This window comes from Emys orbicularis, chromosome 5 (genome assembly GCF_028017835.1).
Source record: "Emys orbicularis isolate rEmyOrb1 chromosome 5, rEmyOrb1.hap1, whole genome shotgun sequence".
Taxonomy (NCBI): domain Eukaryota; kingdom Metazoa; phylum Chordata; order Testudines; family Emydidae; genus Emys; species Emys orbicularis.
Window position 1 is genome coordinate 93,192,946 of NC_088687.1, and position 19,071 is coordinate 93,212,016.

General features: G+C 37.2%; 1 protein-coding gene across 1 annotated transcript in view; it reads right to left on the reverse strand.

Moving 5' to 3' along the window:
- Positions 1–380: 380 nt before the first annotated feature.
- The window catches only part of KIT (KIT proto-oncogene, receptor tyrosine kinase), a 68,376-nt gene continuing 49,685 nt past the window's right edge, over positions 381–19,071 (reverse strand). Inside the window, exons 9-21 of the mRNA XM_065404819.1 lie at positions 18,162–18,355; positions 16,826–16,932; positions 16,613–16,739; positions 16,189–16,293; positions 15,993–16,103; positions 13,699–13,849; positions 11,698–11,786; positions 8,712–8,839; positions 5,589–5,711; positions 2,876–2,987; positions 2,679–2,778; positions 1,849–1,954; positions 381–497 (exon numbers count right to left, since the gene is read on the reverse strand). Of these exons, the coding sequence (XP_065260891.1) occupies positions 381–497; positions 1,849–1,954; positions 2,679–2,778; positions 2,876–2,987; positions 5,589–5,711; positions 8,712–8,839; positions 11,698–11,786; positions 13,699–13,849; positions 15,993–16,103; positions 16,189–16,293; positions 16,613–16,739; positions 16,826–16,932; positions 18,162–18,355 (1,570 nt within the window). The remainder of the gene's footprint in view (positions 498–1,848; positions 1,955–2,678; positions 2,779–2,875; positions 2,988–5,588; positions 5,712–8,711; positions 8,840–11,697; positions 11,787–13,698; positions 13,850–15,992; positions 16,104–16,188; positions 16,294–16,612; positions 16,740–16,825; positions 16,933–18,161; positions 18,356–19,071) is intronic.

Sequence of the window (19,071 nt, forward strand, 5' to 3'; positions counted from 1 at the left end):
AGCAATCAGAAAATGACTATTAGCTTTCCAGGCACAGATCTAGAGATGGACTGTTTAATAGTTGGTTTGGTTTGTATTCATCTAGCTCCAAACCCAGGTTTAAGATTTAGATTTTTGTTTATATGACTCCCTACTGCAAAAACATACAATATAGCAAAGTATATACAGCTTCAGTCAACACTGCAACAATGGCTGTGGTGGATGGACTAAGTTTACGTGTAATGGTGCGTGGTAAAGGACAGTATTATAGCAATGTTCAGACTACCTTGGTAGTGAGTAAAGTAAGACAAATCATTAATGTCTACTCTCTCTCGTCCCCTGCAGAATAAGAGTGCCTAATCCATCTGGGCTGCCTGTTTTCCAGATGTCCCTCTCCTCTTTCAAGCATCTTCACGTACCAGAAGGGGCTGAGTAGATGATGCGCTGCTGCCCACAGAATTAATCCTCACTGAGTGATCTGCAGCATTTCCTTGATGGGGTGAAAAGTTTGAGTAAGCCTGGAGAAGACAGACACTATTGTCAATATTTCACTGAATGCCTCCTTCATATAAGCAGAATACACCGTTGCTATTAGTTGCTCTGTTTTACAATGTGTCCTGATAACAGCTATCCAGGTAATTTGTTTCCTTGGGAAATTAAAGTACATCCTGAAATAGAATTTAAGAGTGCCTGGATTTAATTGTTCTCTAAAATGGATCAGAACTTGAAACTCAGTTATTAAAAAAAAAGACAGGAGATTTTGTAAGATAATTTTAAACAGAAATCTTTGAAATCTTTTAATCTGAATCTTTGAAAATCCCTCCAATAATTTCATACTTTTCCTCAGAATTTTTGCTTTTGTTTCAGTAACCCTTGTAGTTTGCCAAAAACATGTTAAAGGAAGCAACTGAACCCCAGCAGTTTTCAGTTTCCTCATTTCTCAACATATCAGGGAGCCACTCATGTTTGTGTCAAAGCACGGCACCTAGAATTTCCAAGGAACCTTTATTTTTAACCCAGAAGCAAGTTCGAACCCCATATATGGCCAGATGATCCTTAGGTGCAGATCTGTAAATCATTCCCCACAGGGCAGGATCTGTGTCGCTGAAATGGCATAATTCCTTCTTTAAGCCCTTTTGTCCACTTATCCATCCACACAGTTCTAAGTAAGAGAACTGAGGACAGCAAGATGCTAGTTTGTCAACACTTACATTCCAGGTGACAGGCACCAGGGCCCAGATTTTTAAAGCTCTGTAGGTGTTGCTTCACTCAGCACTGCAACACCTAATTGATTTAGGAGCCTAAATCTCATTTTCAAAAGTGACGTAGGCACTTAGGAGCCTACGTCTCACTGATAAAATAAAAGAGCAGACATATCAAAAAGTAAAGAAAGGCCAAATCCAGAAAGTGTATCACTTAGCTGTTCAAACAAAAGAAAAGGTACATTCCTGACTGATACATCCACAATTATGAGATTCCATATAAATAGATTAGTCTGTGTTTTAAGATATGAAGAAATCAAGAGCTCTGACCATATTTTATTATAACATCTATAGTGCCACAGCACGTACATTTTCAAAAACATGCAAAACATCAAAAACATACTCTAACTTGTGTTTATTTCATTTTATGCAGACACACAGTTTTCAAAAGTTAGTATGAGCATACCATTTATGAGGGAATGGCACAGTGAAGAGCTAGGGGTAAGTCTGAAAATCATCCTAACAGGCAAAATTTATAGTGCAAAAGTACATAAATAAAAAGGCCACTGAACTTTTTGCTCTCTTTTTAGAGTCTGATTTAAATCACACAGGTTTTTGAGAAATTTAATATTAAAGATTGAAGATCCATATGGAAGCTCATACTTACATGGTTTGCATTATCTGAAAGCTGCTGCTCAATTAGCTGTACAATTTGCTTAAATGTTGGTCTCTGTAAAGGATCAGCATCCCAGCAACTCTTCATTATCTCATACCTGCAAATGTATTAAATTAAATATTATTGACTGGAAATTTCAGCAAGAAATAATTTCTGTATTATAACTCCATTATTATTTGTATGGGCTAAAATAGATTGAAGTTATACAGTGTAACAATAGCAACTTATCCCCAAATTTCAAAACACAGCTAAGTAAAACTGTTTAAACAAATTTTATAAGAGTAGAAATAGTAGCACTAGCCCAATTGGCTATGAATACTAAGGACCCAATACTGCTGAGATTCTGTGGGCAGAACTCCCTTTGACAGTAATGGAAGTTCTGCGTAAGGAGTTGCTACAGCATGATAGCTACCTATTTAAAGATAATGGGTCTGATATTGACAATTTGAAAATAATACTAAACTGGGAATGGCTAGTAAAAAAGATGCTTGGACCATCTTATTCCAATCAGGAAGTAGAACACAAGTACAAGAATTGCACAAGTTGGTGCAATTTAACCAGTTTACATCAACTGAAACTGTTTAGTATGCTCTGTGTATTATCTTTATTTGTGTAACTTAGAATATCTTTCATGACAGAGCCATTAGACCATAAAAGGATCACAGTATGCAGGTGTTATACAATTAAAGCTAGTTCAGCTGTGGAAAATTTGAAGGAAAAAAAAGGCAATGTTATAAGGTACATTTAGTCCATATCTGGAAGTTTTACTTCCTTTGTTTAAAAAATTATTGGCTGATTAGTAGTGATAGCTTGTCTCTTACATTTCAACTGGTGCGCATTCTGGACTAAACATTCTGTATCCTTCCTTAATCATTTTATAAAACTTAGAGTCCACAGGCATTCCAGGGTAGGGGCTGCTTCCTGTGGATACAACATTTAATTGATCAATGCCATTTTAAAATCAGAAATAAACTCTAGGTGAAATACAAAGTACACATTCAATCAGTAAATGTCTTACCTAAAGAAAACAGTTCCCAAAGCAATATTCCATAAGACCAGACATCACTCTCGAAAGTATAAACACAGTTGAAAATACTTTCAGGTGCCATCCACTTTACAGGAAGCCGAGCCTTTGCAGGGGTTGGGGATGAAGGTGAAAACAAAAATTAGACAAGCAGGTTAGAAAATTTAATAATATCAAATGTACATTTATATAATGGTTACCTATCTTTTTATATATTATTACTGAAGTGGAATTCTCTCTGCAAGTCAGAGTGCAGCAATGCCATACAGTTACTGATCCATCACTGTACAGGCTTTCTACATTTATACCGTTCCTTGCACTCTGATTAGTTTAAGTGTCTGATTTGCATAACTGTTATATAGTTGTTTTTCTAAATAGTGTGTGACTCCCTGTATCTGATTTAAAATGGATGATAGCCAATCAGAATACAAGGATTTGTATGAACATGGCATGGTTGTTTAAAATAATCAGACTCTGAATATGCATATCTCTTTATTTGGATTGGCTATTATGCTTACACTGCTCTGATGCACTCCAGTTTTTCAAGCAGACAACCAAGGTAGCTGCTTTAGCTTCTAATACACACACACACACACCCTCAAAAATGCAAACTGCTAAAAAGGAAATGGTTAAAAAAGTGTTTAAAACCTCTTGATTCATTTCCTTTCTTCCTTCTCATTCCTTTGACCTTTCCGCTGTCCCCAGAATGTTGGTATTGCAATGGGAGAATCCCAGCCCTTTCCTTCTAACTCAATGTTGAAACAATGTATACCAAAATATATTATAGCTACTCTGTCTAGAAGAGCCTTGATGTCCTGTAGGGAAGGGAAGCAGGAAGTAGGGAAAGGACTTAAGAGGAAGAGAAGAAAATGAGAAGGGAAAGGAAAGGTTAATATCTTTCCATCAACTGCCTAGAGCTATGGGTGACGATAAGAACATGTGGTTGGAGTAGATGAGCAATTTGAGTTACTGATGGTTTACTAAATGAAATATATAGCTGCAATAGTTAGATACTGGAATAATTTTTGGCTGAGTTAGAACAACCAGATACTCATGCAGCTACTTGCAGCAGAAGTGGCTGCCACTATTGTTCAGAGCATCAATGCTCCTAGCCTTAGCTGGGTTTCAGATCAGGCCAGACACAATTAGAGGAGCCCCTCCCACAGCAGCCCCAGTTTCTCTTCTTCCCTAGCAGCTGCTGCCTATCCTTCTCTAACCTTCTCAGACTAAGAAAAATCCTTTTGTCAAGCAGCTCAGGGCAACCTAAAGCATAGTCTAGACAAGTGAAATGTAATTAGTTACTGCCCACCTCACAAGCTGCTGGCCTGCACTTAAAAATCCTTGATGCACGAGTGATCAAGCAGATCCCGACTCGAGGCTGAAAATTAAACCTTGCCTCTCACTTCAGTTTCTTTGTAAATGTCACTGAGCAGCACTCAGTAGATATTTTACCAACCCAGCCCGGCTGCTTTGCTGAATTCCTCCTCTGACTTCAACTGTACCCTATACTGAATTTTGGGAACAGCACACATGGCTGGGGCAGATCTCCAAAACCATCTGACAAATGCAGTCTTCTTCACTTAAGCCTTAAATGGTCACATTCTGGTTACCTCAGAGACTGCCTCTCCCTGTGGGACATCACAGCAGTTGAGAGTATCGAAGGCACCTAAGCGATTACCCATTGGGGTTTCTTCAGGAGGAACAGGCAATTTCAGTGAGAGGGACTGTGGAATTCTCTACCCTTGTCAGCTTGCCAGAGCTTGAATTTTTGTATCTTCAGCTTACGCTGCCAGGCCCACTTGTTCTCCTGGGCTTTTCCTTGTGAGGAGCAATGAATTTATAGCTAGTGAATGGTGGTAGATTTCTGGTTGTGGAGCAGTCAGGAAGAATTTGAGGGGTTCATTTTGTTGAACACAGGTCCTAATTTTTTTTAATAAACTGAACAAATATAAATGGTTGTTTTTGGAGATCACTGGGAAAGTCACATGTATTTGAAGTGACATAAATAGATATATATTGGTATGACTATAAAACATAATGGAAAAGCCATGGACAACAACATTTGAGATCCAGACTTTCTTTGGACAAATCATGTTAAAGAAAGTTCTTAGCACGCTCCTGTAGTTTATTCCCATATGTTTCAGATTTTCATCAAGGACCCATTAACAGCTCTGGCAGTTAAGAATGGACTTAAAGTGGGCATAAATGCAATTTGCATTCACTTTAAGATTTGGCAAAAAGGGATCTTAGTGTAATTGGGAATAGTCTGGATTGGAGTATTCAGACTTTTCTTTTTTGGTCCAAAATGTCACATCTCACTCCAGGCCATATGTATCTGGGATAGAGAAATTGGATCTACAACTGCAAGTGTCAGATTATGTCTGTTACATATACAAATTAAAGTCAGTTTCATTGCTAACCTCAGAATATGGAACCAGTGAAAATCAAGCCTATTTCTGCTTCCCACTTTGTCCTACTTAATAAATATCTCACATTTAGACTACAATTTCTGTTATCTGCATATTTATAACAAAGCAAACACCATAAAACCTGATTTTTAGAACATTTTTGTACAAATACTTATTTTAATAATTAGCCAAACAAAAACAGCACCACTAATTTTAAGGATTTAAAAATAACTAAATTTTAGAAAAAGATTTCTTTGGCAATTAAGATAATTTAGGATGCTTCCTAGTCAAGTACTTACATTTCCTTTGACCACATAATTTGAGTCATTCTTTATATCTCTAGCAAGGCCAAAGTCACAAATTTTTGTTATTCGACCATGAGTGAGAAGAATGTTTCTTGCCGCCAGATCCCTATGAATGCACTAAAGTAATAAAACAAACAAACACGGGGAAATATTTGTTAGTATCTTCATTACTTTTCACTGCTGATGCAGAATTGCTGACTGTGTGTGTTTTTTCTTGAATATACATGTATTTAACTAAACATAATATATAGTGCAAACTGAAAGTCCAAGTGTTTGAGTTTAAAAAGCTTACTTGGCTATCAAGCTTTATAGCGCGATAATGTTACTGAAACATACAGGAGGCAGTGCATATACTGCTGCCTATAGTTAAGGTGGCCTAAGCATTTCCATTAGGAAGGATCATTTTCTGTTCCTTATAACTTTCTCAGAGTTTTACACTTTCAGCTGAAGTTCAGTGTGCTTGCTCTGAGCCAGAAAGAATTTTTTTCTGAAAGTTTCATCAAAAATGATTGGGCTATTTTCTAACACAGTCAGAGTGGGAAAAATGCAATTTGTTTCTAGGGAAAAAAATGATAGTTTTTTTAAAAAACAATTTTCATGACCCAGGGGAAGGTCATGGAAACTAGAAATTAGGCAAAAATATAGGGTCAAAAATTCAAAAGCACTTATATTACTTAGGAACCTAATTCTCATTTTCAAAAGAGACAGGCTTTCATTAAGACTTAGGCTCCTAAGTGCCTATGTCAATTTTGAAAATTGGTCTTAGGCACTTTTGAAAATGTTATATATACTAGGTCATAGATATGCCCTTCATTGGTCCTGTGAAAATCAGACAGGATTTGGGCAAATTAAAATATTGTTTATAATGTACTCTGTGCATGGGCACTGCCTTATGTTAAATAACAAAACTAATTATCTTCCAGTGACAAGCATATCTGTGCATAAGTAATGGAGATATAGGAGGGTGCAACTGGAAGGGTTTGGCAGGAGTCATGCCTCTTTCCATATGTACCTCCACCAGTCATGTGGAAGAAGGCAGGACGCTTCCTCTATGCTATGCGCAGGTGTGTGCAGAAGGATTTAAGAGTTGGAAGAAGCAGAGTCCTGCTTCCTTAAAAGTTCTGTCTTCTTCCACACAATACAGAAAGGAATGCATGGAATGCATTAAAGGTTCCGGTCTCATTGACTGTATGTACTGAGCAGTACACAGCTGTCTAGCAAATAGCTGAAAAGAGTGAAATTTCTTTATTTTTCTCTTTTAAAAATATGTAGGAAATTTCATACTAAAAGCTACTTAAAAATAACATTAAGATTGCAAAATGAAGCAATCAAAAGTCAGGAACTGACAATTTACGGTTGCATGAGAAACCTTACCTTGCCCTCTTGGATGCACGCATTATGAAACTATCTTTAATTACATGCTGCTGTACTATTTTTTCCCATGGGATTCCTGCCTTATTCACACCCCAGTGCAGCAAAGTGTTTAAGGATGTGTGTAACTTCAAGCATGTGAGTAGCCCCATTAATGCAGTAAAGTGATGTAATGGTCTGGGGTTCAAAGCATCCCTCCCTCATTCCTACAGAATTGGTATGGTCCACTGGCCCAGAAAGAATGGTCTTGTGGTTAAAGCACTGTGCTCTGACTGGAGAAAGCGGAATTTTATCCTTGCCTCTCCACAGGCTCACTCTCATGCCTAAAGCTCTGCACTGTAAAATTGGTATACTACTACTTCCCAACCTCAGTGATAAGTGTAGCAGAAAAGCCTATAAAGAAAGAAAACATATTCCTTATTCATTGCAAGGTTCGGGATGGTGCACAATGAATGGTTCAGGGAGCCACTCTATGAGGAGGATAAAAAAAAATAATGAACAGCTACTTTTTTTACTCAGCATTGTCCATCCTGCGTACTGAACGAGGCAGGGGTCCAATGGAAAAGTATTAAAAGTTACATCCTAACATGTTCACACAAAGGGGTGGAGTTAAGGCTGATTCAGATTGCAAAGTGAAGCAATGTGCTTTTAGGGTGGGATGTTCAAAAATACTACTCAACATTCTACACTTCTACTGAAGTTTCATCACTGACTTCAACAGGAGCTGAATTAGGCCAACATTTATACTTTTGAATATCCCACACTTAATGTAGTGTTGTTTGTGGGGTAGGGGGTTTAAAATTACATATATTTGTTTTTTCAGTGGATTCAAAGTATACTGTACAACATAATGTCCCTAGATTTTGTTACTTTTTTCATATTAATTGCCAAATTGTAGGGACATTATTAATAGTTCTAAATTTCTGATATTCCATAATTTTTCCTATGAAACCTTTAGAAAGCACAGAGCAAACTGAGTGTGTCCAAATGAAAACAATTTGTGGGTCTCTATGTTGATTTTAACATTTTAAAAAAAATTACAAAGATACTTCAGTAGGAAACAAAAAGTATCCCATATGTTAAACCAAAACCTTGAAAATACCCATCCTGTAATGATCCACTTGTTTAAGAAGGTGTTCTATGGTTCAAAAGTATCAGATTGACCAGGGTTTAATTCTGAACATACATACATTTTGTGCATAGACCTCTCTTCAGCTGTCTTCTAATGCTCTTCAGTTTGTAAACTGTTCACGGATGTCACAGAGAATAAGCCTTCTAAAACATTCATGATTTGACTCTCTTTTTGGAGGGATCTCCTTCTTTGAAGATCAGATTCATTCACAAATTCTATCTAGTTTCCACACTATAAAAGTCCCTGAAAACAGTGCTCTGTTCCATGCACTGAAGGAGCTCTCCAATTCCCAGTGCCCTCAGCAGTGGAAATGCAACAATTCTGCTGCCTTTTGAGCATTGTACTCCCAGAGGTAGCCTAGAGGTTTTTCTTTATGCGAGTAAAGTCCAGGGAAAATTCATTCTGAGCAGACTAGCACTTTTCAGTGCAAAATTCTAGGCTGGTAAAATGCAGGACTAGAGTTACACAAAGGAATAGACTAGTCAAGTCTTCACGGTACAGCAGAACCCTGTTAATTTGCAGTGTTTGTTTAAAAGATTACTGAACAGGTGAAATAGTCATGTTTTAAAATGTCAATATGTGAAGAAAACCTGTCACTCAAATTCACAACTTACATTTTTGGAGGCAAGGAAGCTCATGCCCTTTGCCACCTGATAAGAAAAACTCAGTAGAACTTCAACGTCCAGAGCCAATTCGTCATCTTCTAATATGGCAATGGTAACATCTCGATCCATATATGATCCTAAGCAACACAAATGCAAACACTTTATAAATGGACTAAGTATGATTGCCTGGAAACATATTTGGCTTATATTTATCAGAATGTGGTGCTGAATAAATAAGGAAACTCAATCCATACTGTGATGGACTTAGACCATGAGGTATAAAAGAGTATATCAGCCTTAGGATGAGTAGGTCTCTGTTCCCTGGATAGCCAAACAAAGGCTCCTCCAGGACAATCAAGTCACCTGACGCCAATTAAACCAGTTAAGGTCATTAGGCTAATGCAGGCACCTGACACCAATTAACCGGCAAAGGGTCAGTTAAGGCTGTTAGGCTAATGGAGACAGCTGGAACTAATCAAGGTCCTACTCATACTGCTTAAAAGCTCTCCTTCCAGTTCCCTCAAGGAAGCCCAGGTGAAAGGAACTGGAGGAGAGGAAGTGTTGCTGAATCCTGAAGTAAGGGTGAAGCTAGGAAAAGGGGATAATGGGGGAAGTAGCCCAGGGATTCAAAGCAGCTCTGGTGGTGAAAGGGAAGCCGCCAACAGCTGCTACCATTAGAGCCCCTGGGCTGGAACCCAGAGTAAAGGGTGGGCCCGGGTTCCCCCTTTCCCCCCCATGCTCTACAGAGATTCCCTTGAGAGGGGAAGCAGACCTTGGTCCAGGCAGGAGGCCGAACTGCACCTACTGAGCTCTAAGAAGCAACAGAGACTGTGGGTATTCTACCTTCCATACTGGCCTGTGATGAAAGTATCTCAATAAGCTGTGACCTTTGCCACTACACTGAGAAAGGGAGGTCACACTGAGGGCCTTAGTGAGCTTCTGAGGCCACTGAATCCACCTGGAAGCACGGGACCCACCGTGCTTGGAGCTTTGCCAAAATACATAGCATCATAGGACTGGAAGGGACCTCAAGAGGTCTGATAGTCCAGAGCCCTGCCTTGAGTGCAAAGTATTATCTGACCATCCCTGACAGGTGTTTGTCAAACTTGCTCATAAAAAAATCTCCAATGAGGGAGAGTCCACAATCTCCCTAGGCAATTTATTCCAGTGCTTAACTACCCTGACAGCTTGGAAGTTTTTCCTAATGTCCAACCTAAACCGCCCATTGCTCCTTGTTCTATCCTCAGAGGTTAAAGAGAACAATTTGTCTTCCTCCTCTTTGTAATGACCTTTTATGTACTTGAAAACTATTATGTCCCCCCTCAGTCTTCTCTTCTCCTGACTAAACAAATCTAATTTTTTCAATCATCCCTCATAGGGCATGTTTTCTAGACCTTTAATCATGTTTGTTTGCTCTTCTCTGGACTTTCTCCAATTTGTCCACATCTTTCCTGAAATGTGGTGCCCAGAACTGGACACAACTGGACTCCAGTTGAGGTCTAATCAGCATGCAGTAAAATGGAAGAATTACTTCTCATGTCTTACTTACAACACTCCTGTTAATACACCCCAGAATGATGTTTTTTTTTTTTTTGCAACAGTGTTATACTGTTGATTCATATTTAGCTTGTGATCCACTATGATAGCCAAAACCCTTTCTGCAGTATTTCTTCCTAAGCAGTCATTTCCCATTTGTATGTGTCAACTGATTGTTCCTTCCCAAGTGGAGTACTTTGCATTTGTCCTTATTGAATTTCATCCTATTTACGTCAGACCATTTCTCCAGTTTTTCCAGATCATTTTGAATTTTAATCCTATCCTCCAAAGCACTTGCAACCCCTCCCAGCTTGGTGTCATCCACAAACTTTATAAGTGTACTCTCTATGCCATTATCTAAATCATTGATGAAAATATTGAACAGAATCAGACCCAGAACTGATCCCTGTGGGAAACCCACTTGGTTTGCCCTTCCAGCTTGACTATGAACCACTGATAACTACTCTCTGGGAATGGTTTTCCAACCAGTTATTCACACATCCTTATAGTAGCTCCATCTAGGTTGTATTTCCCTAGTTTGTTTGTAAGAAGGTCATGCGAGACAGCATCAAAAGCCTTACTAAAGTCAAGATATACCACATCTACTGCTTCTGCCCATCCACAAGGCTTGTTACCCTGTCAAAGAACACTATTAGGTTGGTTTGACATGGTTAGTCCTTGACAAATCCATGCTGACTGTTACTTATCACCTTATTATTCTTCTAGGCATTTGCAAGTTGATTGCTTAATTATTTGCTCCATTATCTTTCCAGGTACTGAGGTTATGCTGACTGGTCTGTAGCTCCCCAGGTTGTCCTTATTCCCCTTTTTATAAATTGGCACTACATTTGCCCTTTTCCAGTCCTCTGGAATCTCTCTAGTCTTCCATGACTTTTCAAAGATAATCGCTAATAACTTAGATATCTCCTCTGTCAGCTCCTTGAGTATTCTAGGACATATTCCATCAGGCCCTGGTGACTTGAAGACATCTAACTTGTTTAAGTAATTTTTAAGTTGTTGTTTCCCTATTTTAGCTGCTGATCCTACCTCATTTTCATTGACATTTACTATGTTAGATGTCCAATTGCTACTAAACTTTTTGATGAAAACTGAAACAAAGTCATTTAGCATTTCTGCCATTTCCACATTTTCTGTTATTTCCCCTCCCCCCTCCCGCATTGAGTAAAAGGCCTACCATGTCCTTGATTTTCCTCTTGCTTTTAATAATAACATCCATTACCAAAATGGTAGAATAATCATCTCAATGTTTTCACAACATAGAGACACATGAAGCCTTTTTAACTGAGTTTATTCTTTTTTTTTTTTTAATCCTTGTCACATTGAATTAGGGTTTTAAATAGACACATCCATCAGCAAAGATCATTTTAAAATTGAAAAGAAATCAGAAAGCCCTCTTTGTACTATAGGATGTGGGTTAGATTTCTGGATAAGTACTTACCTGTCCTCCCTGATCTTCTTTTATCTGCTTTTGGTGGAACAACATAAGAGACTCCTGGTTTCATGTCCATATATTCATTGATGACATCACTGTGTGGATAATTTAGCATAAAAACATTAAGAACAAATTTGAATCTAAAATTTTACAAACGATTAACACTGGAAAAAAATAAGGTTTGTGAGTGTTAATTATTTTTAAAAAGAAAACAAAAATACTGTACAGAGTGATGAGATTTGACAAAATAGGCTATAAGGATGTGCATTATAGAATAAATAATGGTCTGATCTCAAAGTTTAGAGTTTAGCTCAGATAAGCACCCAAAAAATTGGTCTTTATAATTCTTAATAGTTAAGGTTTAGTCTGGAAAAGAAATGGCTAGATATTTCTGATGTCATTCTAATGTTTCCTTCTATTCAGGACAGCTTCTATTAATATATTTGGTAATTCAAGTTTCAGTTGAAATTCAGAAGATAAAACTGGGGAGAAAAGTTAACTGAACATCAGAATTTCCAAAAAGGTTCAAGTTTGGTTGCAGAAATCAGGATACGTTAGAGGGAATTTGATTTTTTAAAAAATACAGGTTTTCCCATCCCTATGCATATTCAAATGTATGGACTCTAATTACATAGTTTATAAATATATACCTAGGGATTTACAATGATGAATATTTTTCCATTTAGTATCTTTTTGAACTATATGGACACAAATTCACTTTACCTTGCTCATATACAGCACCTTTTATCCAAGAATATCTAATCACTTTGCAAACATTACGCTTGGTCTCACAACAAACCTGAGAGGTAATTAAACACTTCACCCCTCCACTGACGCGCAGAGCCCTCTGGGGTGTTATGCAGCTGCAATTCAACAGCACACAGCAATACTCAAATTGGTAAAGACTCTACAGTCTACAGTCCCCATCCAACCTTTTACAAAAAAGTTCTATGTGAAACTCAAATAATGAGATTCTCAGCTTTACATCATATTTGAAAGATGGCACCTCCAGCAGGAGTCATAACCTCATGGTGGGATTCAAATAGAAACACCAGAACCACTTCCTTAAACACACAGGTGGTCTCTTCAGTGTTGTCTGTCCATGTACTGATCTAACATGACCATTCTTCTCTTGAAGGTGTTACGGCACAATGGTGATGTGGCAGATACATCCTTAACACCACAGGGACATAACTTCCTACTGTAGCAAAGTGCTTTAGCTCCTACTAAGAGCTCTATTGGATTCTTTTTAATTTCAGTTTGCTAAAGTAGAGTAATGGGCTCAATGCTGCACAGTACAGACTGAAATATAGAGAGGGTCCTTTATTGCTATACAAGTGAAGGTTTGGTAAATGACGTCTTCAGTACTTTAAAGAAAAGAGAGAATTAGAAGAACCTTTGCACAGATGGGCTGTATCTTAAATTGAATTAATAATATACAAGCGGATGAACACTAGGGGGAAAAAGAGTGCAAGAACAATGGTTGGGGAAATCTTAACTCCAAAATGGTGGCACAGGGTCTTTTGTCACAAGATCTTGTGTAATTTAATGCAATACTGAAAGGCATTATTTTTGTTGTAAAAAGCTATTTGCGAATGCAGTAACTCATGGTAACAGAGTGCTATAACACAACAACATTGGCCGTATCGTCATTTACGTTGCAAACTGATTGCTGCCAATCATTAGCAGTAATGATAACTAAAAATAAAGATGGACATTTTTGATCGAAGGAATGGCACTGGACTCAATCATAGAAAAGCCATTGAATCAGTAAAAGTAGAAGTGCATGAAATAATTTGAACTATAATCTTAAACAAGCCACAAACAACTTACTTGTAAAAATCAAATCATCTTTTTAAATTGATTTTTTTTAAAATAAATTTATGCAATCTTTAGAAAACACTACACAAAAGCCCTCTTGTGATTTCTTTTCACTAGATCAGCTTTGATTTACCCTCCCTCTGAACTTTCTGGCTATGCCTTTATGTATTGACAGATTATTCTTACCATGCAGGCTCTTTTTGATGCAGAAGGTTCTCGTAAACTGCTGTTTCTGCATATTCGTCACGCTTTGGGCAAATAAATGAATCGCGTTTCCTTCTCAGAAAATTCAAAAGATCACCATAGCAGCAATATTCCGTGATGACCAGAGTGGGGCCTACAGATGCAGAGGGAGTTTAAAAGGCGGGTATAAGCTTTGCTTTCAGAGTCAAAAATCTTATACAAAAATATTATTCAACTAAACACACAAAATGTCCTATTTGAAGTCACACTACACAGCATTGTCTAGACATGAAAAGTCATAGTGAAGTTACAGCAGCAGTTTCCTCATTCATGGACTAGTTACTATTGTGCAATTAAAGCTATGTCATTCCCAATTAATTTTTCCCCATCAATAGTATCACATTGTATAAAAATTAAACAAATAAGTCTTTTTTCCCCCTCTTCATGTGATAATGTTTCTGGCCAGACACATCTGTATGATTTTGCTCACTTCCTGAAGGAAGTTATTTGTTCCAAACATTAGAGTAAGGCTTCAAACATTAATCCTTTTGATTCACTTCTGTTGACAGTAGAGCTTCGAGTTCTTTCAGCTATGTTTTTAAATAATGTAGGGTGTTATACTCTGCAGTATAATGGGAAAAATCATTCACATAGAACAGTCTGCTGAGACAGAAAACTAAGTTACACTAGATCTTAGAATATTAAAATGAAATTTAAAAGGAGAATTAAGTCACCTACAGCACAGATGTTTATAGATCATATGTATGTTTTCTAAATGAATGACTGCAACGACGGCACTTGAATATGTAATAATGCTGCCCATTATTTCATTTGTAGGATCATTCTGTACCAATACCTCCTCAGAGCTTTTCTTTAGTTTAATAATTATGGCTTTCATAAGAGCAAATACTATAGTTAAGATTACATCAGGATTATTACAAACCCTATATTTTCATAAGTTTATACTTTATAAAATTCTCTTTTCTGTCTGAAATAGTCCATGCATTGATTCAGGCCATAGAATTTGCTTTGTGGCTCATTTGAACCAAATCCCTTCAGTCATTTTTTTGAATTATGCAAAGGTGAAAGGGTGGAATGTTTTGCATAAAGCTAAAACTCTGAATTTTTCCAAGATTTTTTTCTTTTGAAAAGTAAAATGGAGAAATTAAAAAGTGCAAACATTTATGTTAGCATAACATGCAGGTTACAAATTTAAATGCCCCAAAGTTAAGAAATCACTCTATATAAGCTTCAATTATTTGTTGGATTTTGTTGTGTGCATGTTAACATTACTGTTTATGTTCTTAAATAGATAAAACCAAAATGTCCAGGATGTGTAATGTAAACAAAGTTACTTCCTTTGAGAACTTTAAATTTTTCATTTTTTGACTGATAAGTATTTAGAATTAATAACCCTAATATTCCAATAATGTTTGTTGCCGTTTAAATGGATTACCTGAGGACTGTACAAGATAATAAACATACCAGTTCTACAGTAGATAGTAATGAATAACTCAGTTCAGACACTAATAACCCATAAAACCATAGAATCATAGACATGTAGGGCTGAAAAGGACCTCAGGAAGTCATCAAATCCAGCCCCCTGCTCTGTGGCTGGACCAAGAAAACCTAGACCATCCTTGACAGGTTGTTTGTCCAACTTGTTCTTAAAAGCCTCCAATGATGGGGACTCCACAATCTCCCTTGGAAGCCGATTTTAGAACTTAACTACCCTTATAGTCAAAAAAAGTTCTTGCTAATATCTAACCTGAATCTCCCTCGGTGCACATTAAGCCCGTTATTTTTTTTATTTTACCTTCAGTGGACATAGAGAACAATTGATCCCCATTCTCTTTATAGCAGACCTTAACATATTTAAAGGCTGTTATCAGGTCCCCACTCCCTCCCCCCAGTTTTTTCCCCCTCAAAACTAATCATGCCCTTTTAACAACTGTTCTCATATTTGGAAGCTGATGTTGCGGATGACAAACATAGACAGCCCACTTTGTGAACTCTTAAGAGGAAGCGGTTTTATGTGCCAATCCGATGGAGTCCAGAAATGGACTATGCTTGGTCATGTCAGCAAAAAACTAATCTTCATTTCTAGCCAGAATTACCCTGGTTTTGGGGGGGGGGTTGTGTGTGGATTTTTTAATATGGTCTCAAGTCTAGAAGAAAGGCCTTACATGAAAAGGTTAAACATTTCATCATGACTAAGCAATTCAAGATTTGTACGGAATAGGTTTCTACTTCTACAATAAGGCAATTACAAAAATCCAATAATCTCATAACTTTACCTCCAATAGTGCAGGCTCCAAGTAGATTCACGATATTAATGTGGTTACCAAGGTAACTCAAAACTTTGAGTTCAGACATTAAGGCTTCTCTCTCTGTTAAATGGGCACTTGCTGGAATGAAAAACATGTCGTTCAGCAAATTCAGTATACAATAGAAAGTTTGGAAAAAAGAATATTGTACATAGTAGAAACTTACGTTTGAGCATTTTTACTGCTACTGTCATTGCAGCATCAGATTTAAACAGACCATATGCAGTAGCCTCCACAACTTTCCCAAAAGCTCCAGCACCAAGAGTTTTACCTAAAAATTGCCAGACAACTTTTAATGGGTGTAACAAAATTTTACCTATCAGTGGTTCTTTTTGCTTTATATTAAAAAAAATCAGTAGTAGATTATTGGATCAATTTAAGCCTATTTATTCGTCTCAAATAAAATGGAAGTAGTTTAAGACAGGAAACTTCTTCCTCAAACTGCATGCAAAAGTAGCAGTTGTCATTATTATATACTTTACTATGCAATATCCTATTGATAGCAAATGCTATGTTTTCATGACAAGGTCTCATATTACAGGGATTGGAAATTTCACATTGGAGATGAAGTTAAATAAACCTAAACTAACCAAAACTCAATCGGTTTCTAGGAAACTCCCATTTCTGATCATAAGGAAGTTGTGTTGGGTCTATATAAACATAGTTGTTTCCATTTATTTCTTCAACGACTTTCCACTGAACTTCATATTTGGGTTTCTAGGGGGGAAAAAAGAAAAAAAGGCCATTTTACTGCTAAAACTTCAACAAGAAGAACTAAGATGAATGTGTGCATCTGATTTTACCTGTAGATATTTGTACACAAGAATCATTACTACGATGCACATCAGTCCTGCTGCTACTCCAAACCCTATCAGTAAAGGAGTGAAGAGGGTGTGGGTACTGATATGTTCTAGAAAGAGACAGAAAGTTCTGTTTAAATTTGAACAAGAAACCCAACATTTAAAGGATCATTAAATGTCAAATCTTTATCCCCCTAATTGTTTTTCTTCCTCAGGGAATATTCTCTTTGTTTCTGCTGGAGCCCAGATGATTTTCCCTTTTTCCCCTCCCCCCGCCCCAAGGCTGAATGGACAGAACTGTAAGAAGATGTTGCCTGATGGCACCTTGAGACATGTCTTCACCCTGGAAACTGTGCAGTTTAGTTCATTTCTTCAGCACTCCCAGTCCCATCAAACTAGGAAGCATAAAACCAAGACCAATTAAACTCAGGGTTTCTGCATGGTAGCACACAGTTCTATCGCTAGCCCATTAAGACAGCTCTCGCCAATTATTTTTAGCTTTAAAAACAGGATTCATGTCAAATTAGTTAAAGAAAAAGTTTGTTAACAGAACTTTTCTCAAAGTCCCAATTTTTTAGCTTATCCAATGATTAATATGCTCTTTACAACATAGTCTTTGGAAGCAGAGATTGGACAGTAGCATGATCTTGTAAAGATCAATATGCCTCAAATCTGATCCATTTTTGTTTGTATATTATATATGGCATATAGTATAGAGAAAGAACACCACAGAAACCTTAGTTTTTGCAAAAAAACAACAACAAAGAACAACATACAGGTTGCAACTGATAAGTATTTTGGCATTTCAACTTTTACATTTCTGCAATTTCTTTTATGCTGCTATGGAGGCCAAAACTCACTAGCACCCTCTAACCAGTGTGTTTGCAGTCTGTTGTTGTTGTTAATTATTTTTATTATAGTGGCACCTAGAGGCTCCAACCAAGCTCAGGGCCCCATTGTATTACAGTTTAAATAAACAGGACAGACAAAGGTGTGAGAGGGAACTTTATTGAGCAGGTCAGTGGCAGAAACAGTTTTCCTGACTCCCAGGCTGGTGCTCTGGCCACTAGACCATACAACAGATACGATGGAAGAAAATGGAAGCTAACAGATTTCAGTTTTAAACATCTACTAGGTTATAACAGTCAAACATTTAAGAAGTATGATAGAAAATGCAGCTTAATATATTACTGTACCACTGTACCAAAGAAGCTTCAAATACACAGGCAATGTATTTAAAATATGGGTCTTATTGTAATTATTTGTGATGCACAGAGCTAAAACATCCCATCATCTTAATTACATTTTATACATTTCTATATGTCATTTTGGCCACTACCTTTAACAGCAAAGTTGAAAAAAGCAGTACTTCTGGCAACATCATTGGAAGCCTCACATGATATAGTGCCATTGTTTTTGAATGTGCTGGCATCAATGGTACTTTCAACCACTATCCTTCCAAATGATGGAAAGGATGAATTTCTAGAATAGATCTTCACATCCACAGGAGATATAGCTGGTGAATCGAAACACCTGGGAGAAACATTGTTGACAATTATCCCTTTATGGATAAATACTTGGAGTAAATTCTTCATTATTTCAACTTTCTTCTAAGAATAAAGTTCGATATTTACAGCCTCAGCTGGTGCGAATTGACACAGCTCCATTGAAGGATTGAGCTGAAGAACTTGCTTTTTATACTCTACTTATCAGATCTGAAGTATATTTTTTCCTCTGTGTGCAGAATTATACATGTAAATCCTCCATGACAACTTAACCGATACCTACACAATGTGGCTCTCTGTTCTACTCTACTGGCTACTCCACAGATAGAGGTTTATGAATCTGCTGCAGCCTTTGAGCTATGGAACCTGGCTCTTTAGCTCAGGCTATTAGATCCTTAGGTCCTGGTTTCAACTCCCACTGTTAACTTATTCAGAGACATTGTGTTATAATAAGATAAAAATATATCCGTGGCCAACCTAGTACAGCACCATATGTAGAACAAAATACCCAGCACTGCCTCACAAGCTGTTCTTTCTAAGAGCTACCCTATGAATTGGTCAAAAAAGTATGTTTACTCTTTTTTGACCAGTCAATTGTAAAGTTAAAATTTGACATCTTTACTATATAAAAGCAAGCATGCTAATTTTAGCAATATTACCAGTAACAAGTTATAAAACAATACAGATTTTCCTTAAGAAGACTAAAAAACCAGACTATTTTAGGCATAAGAAAAATGATTCCAA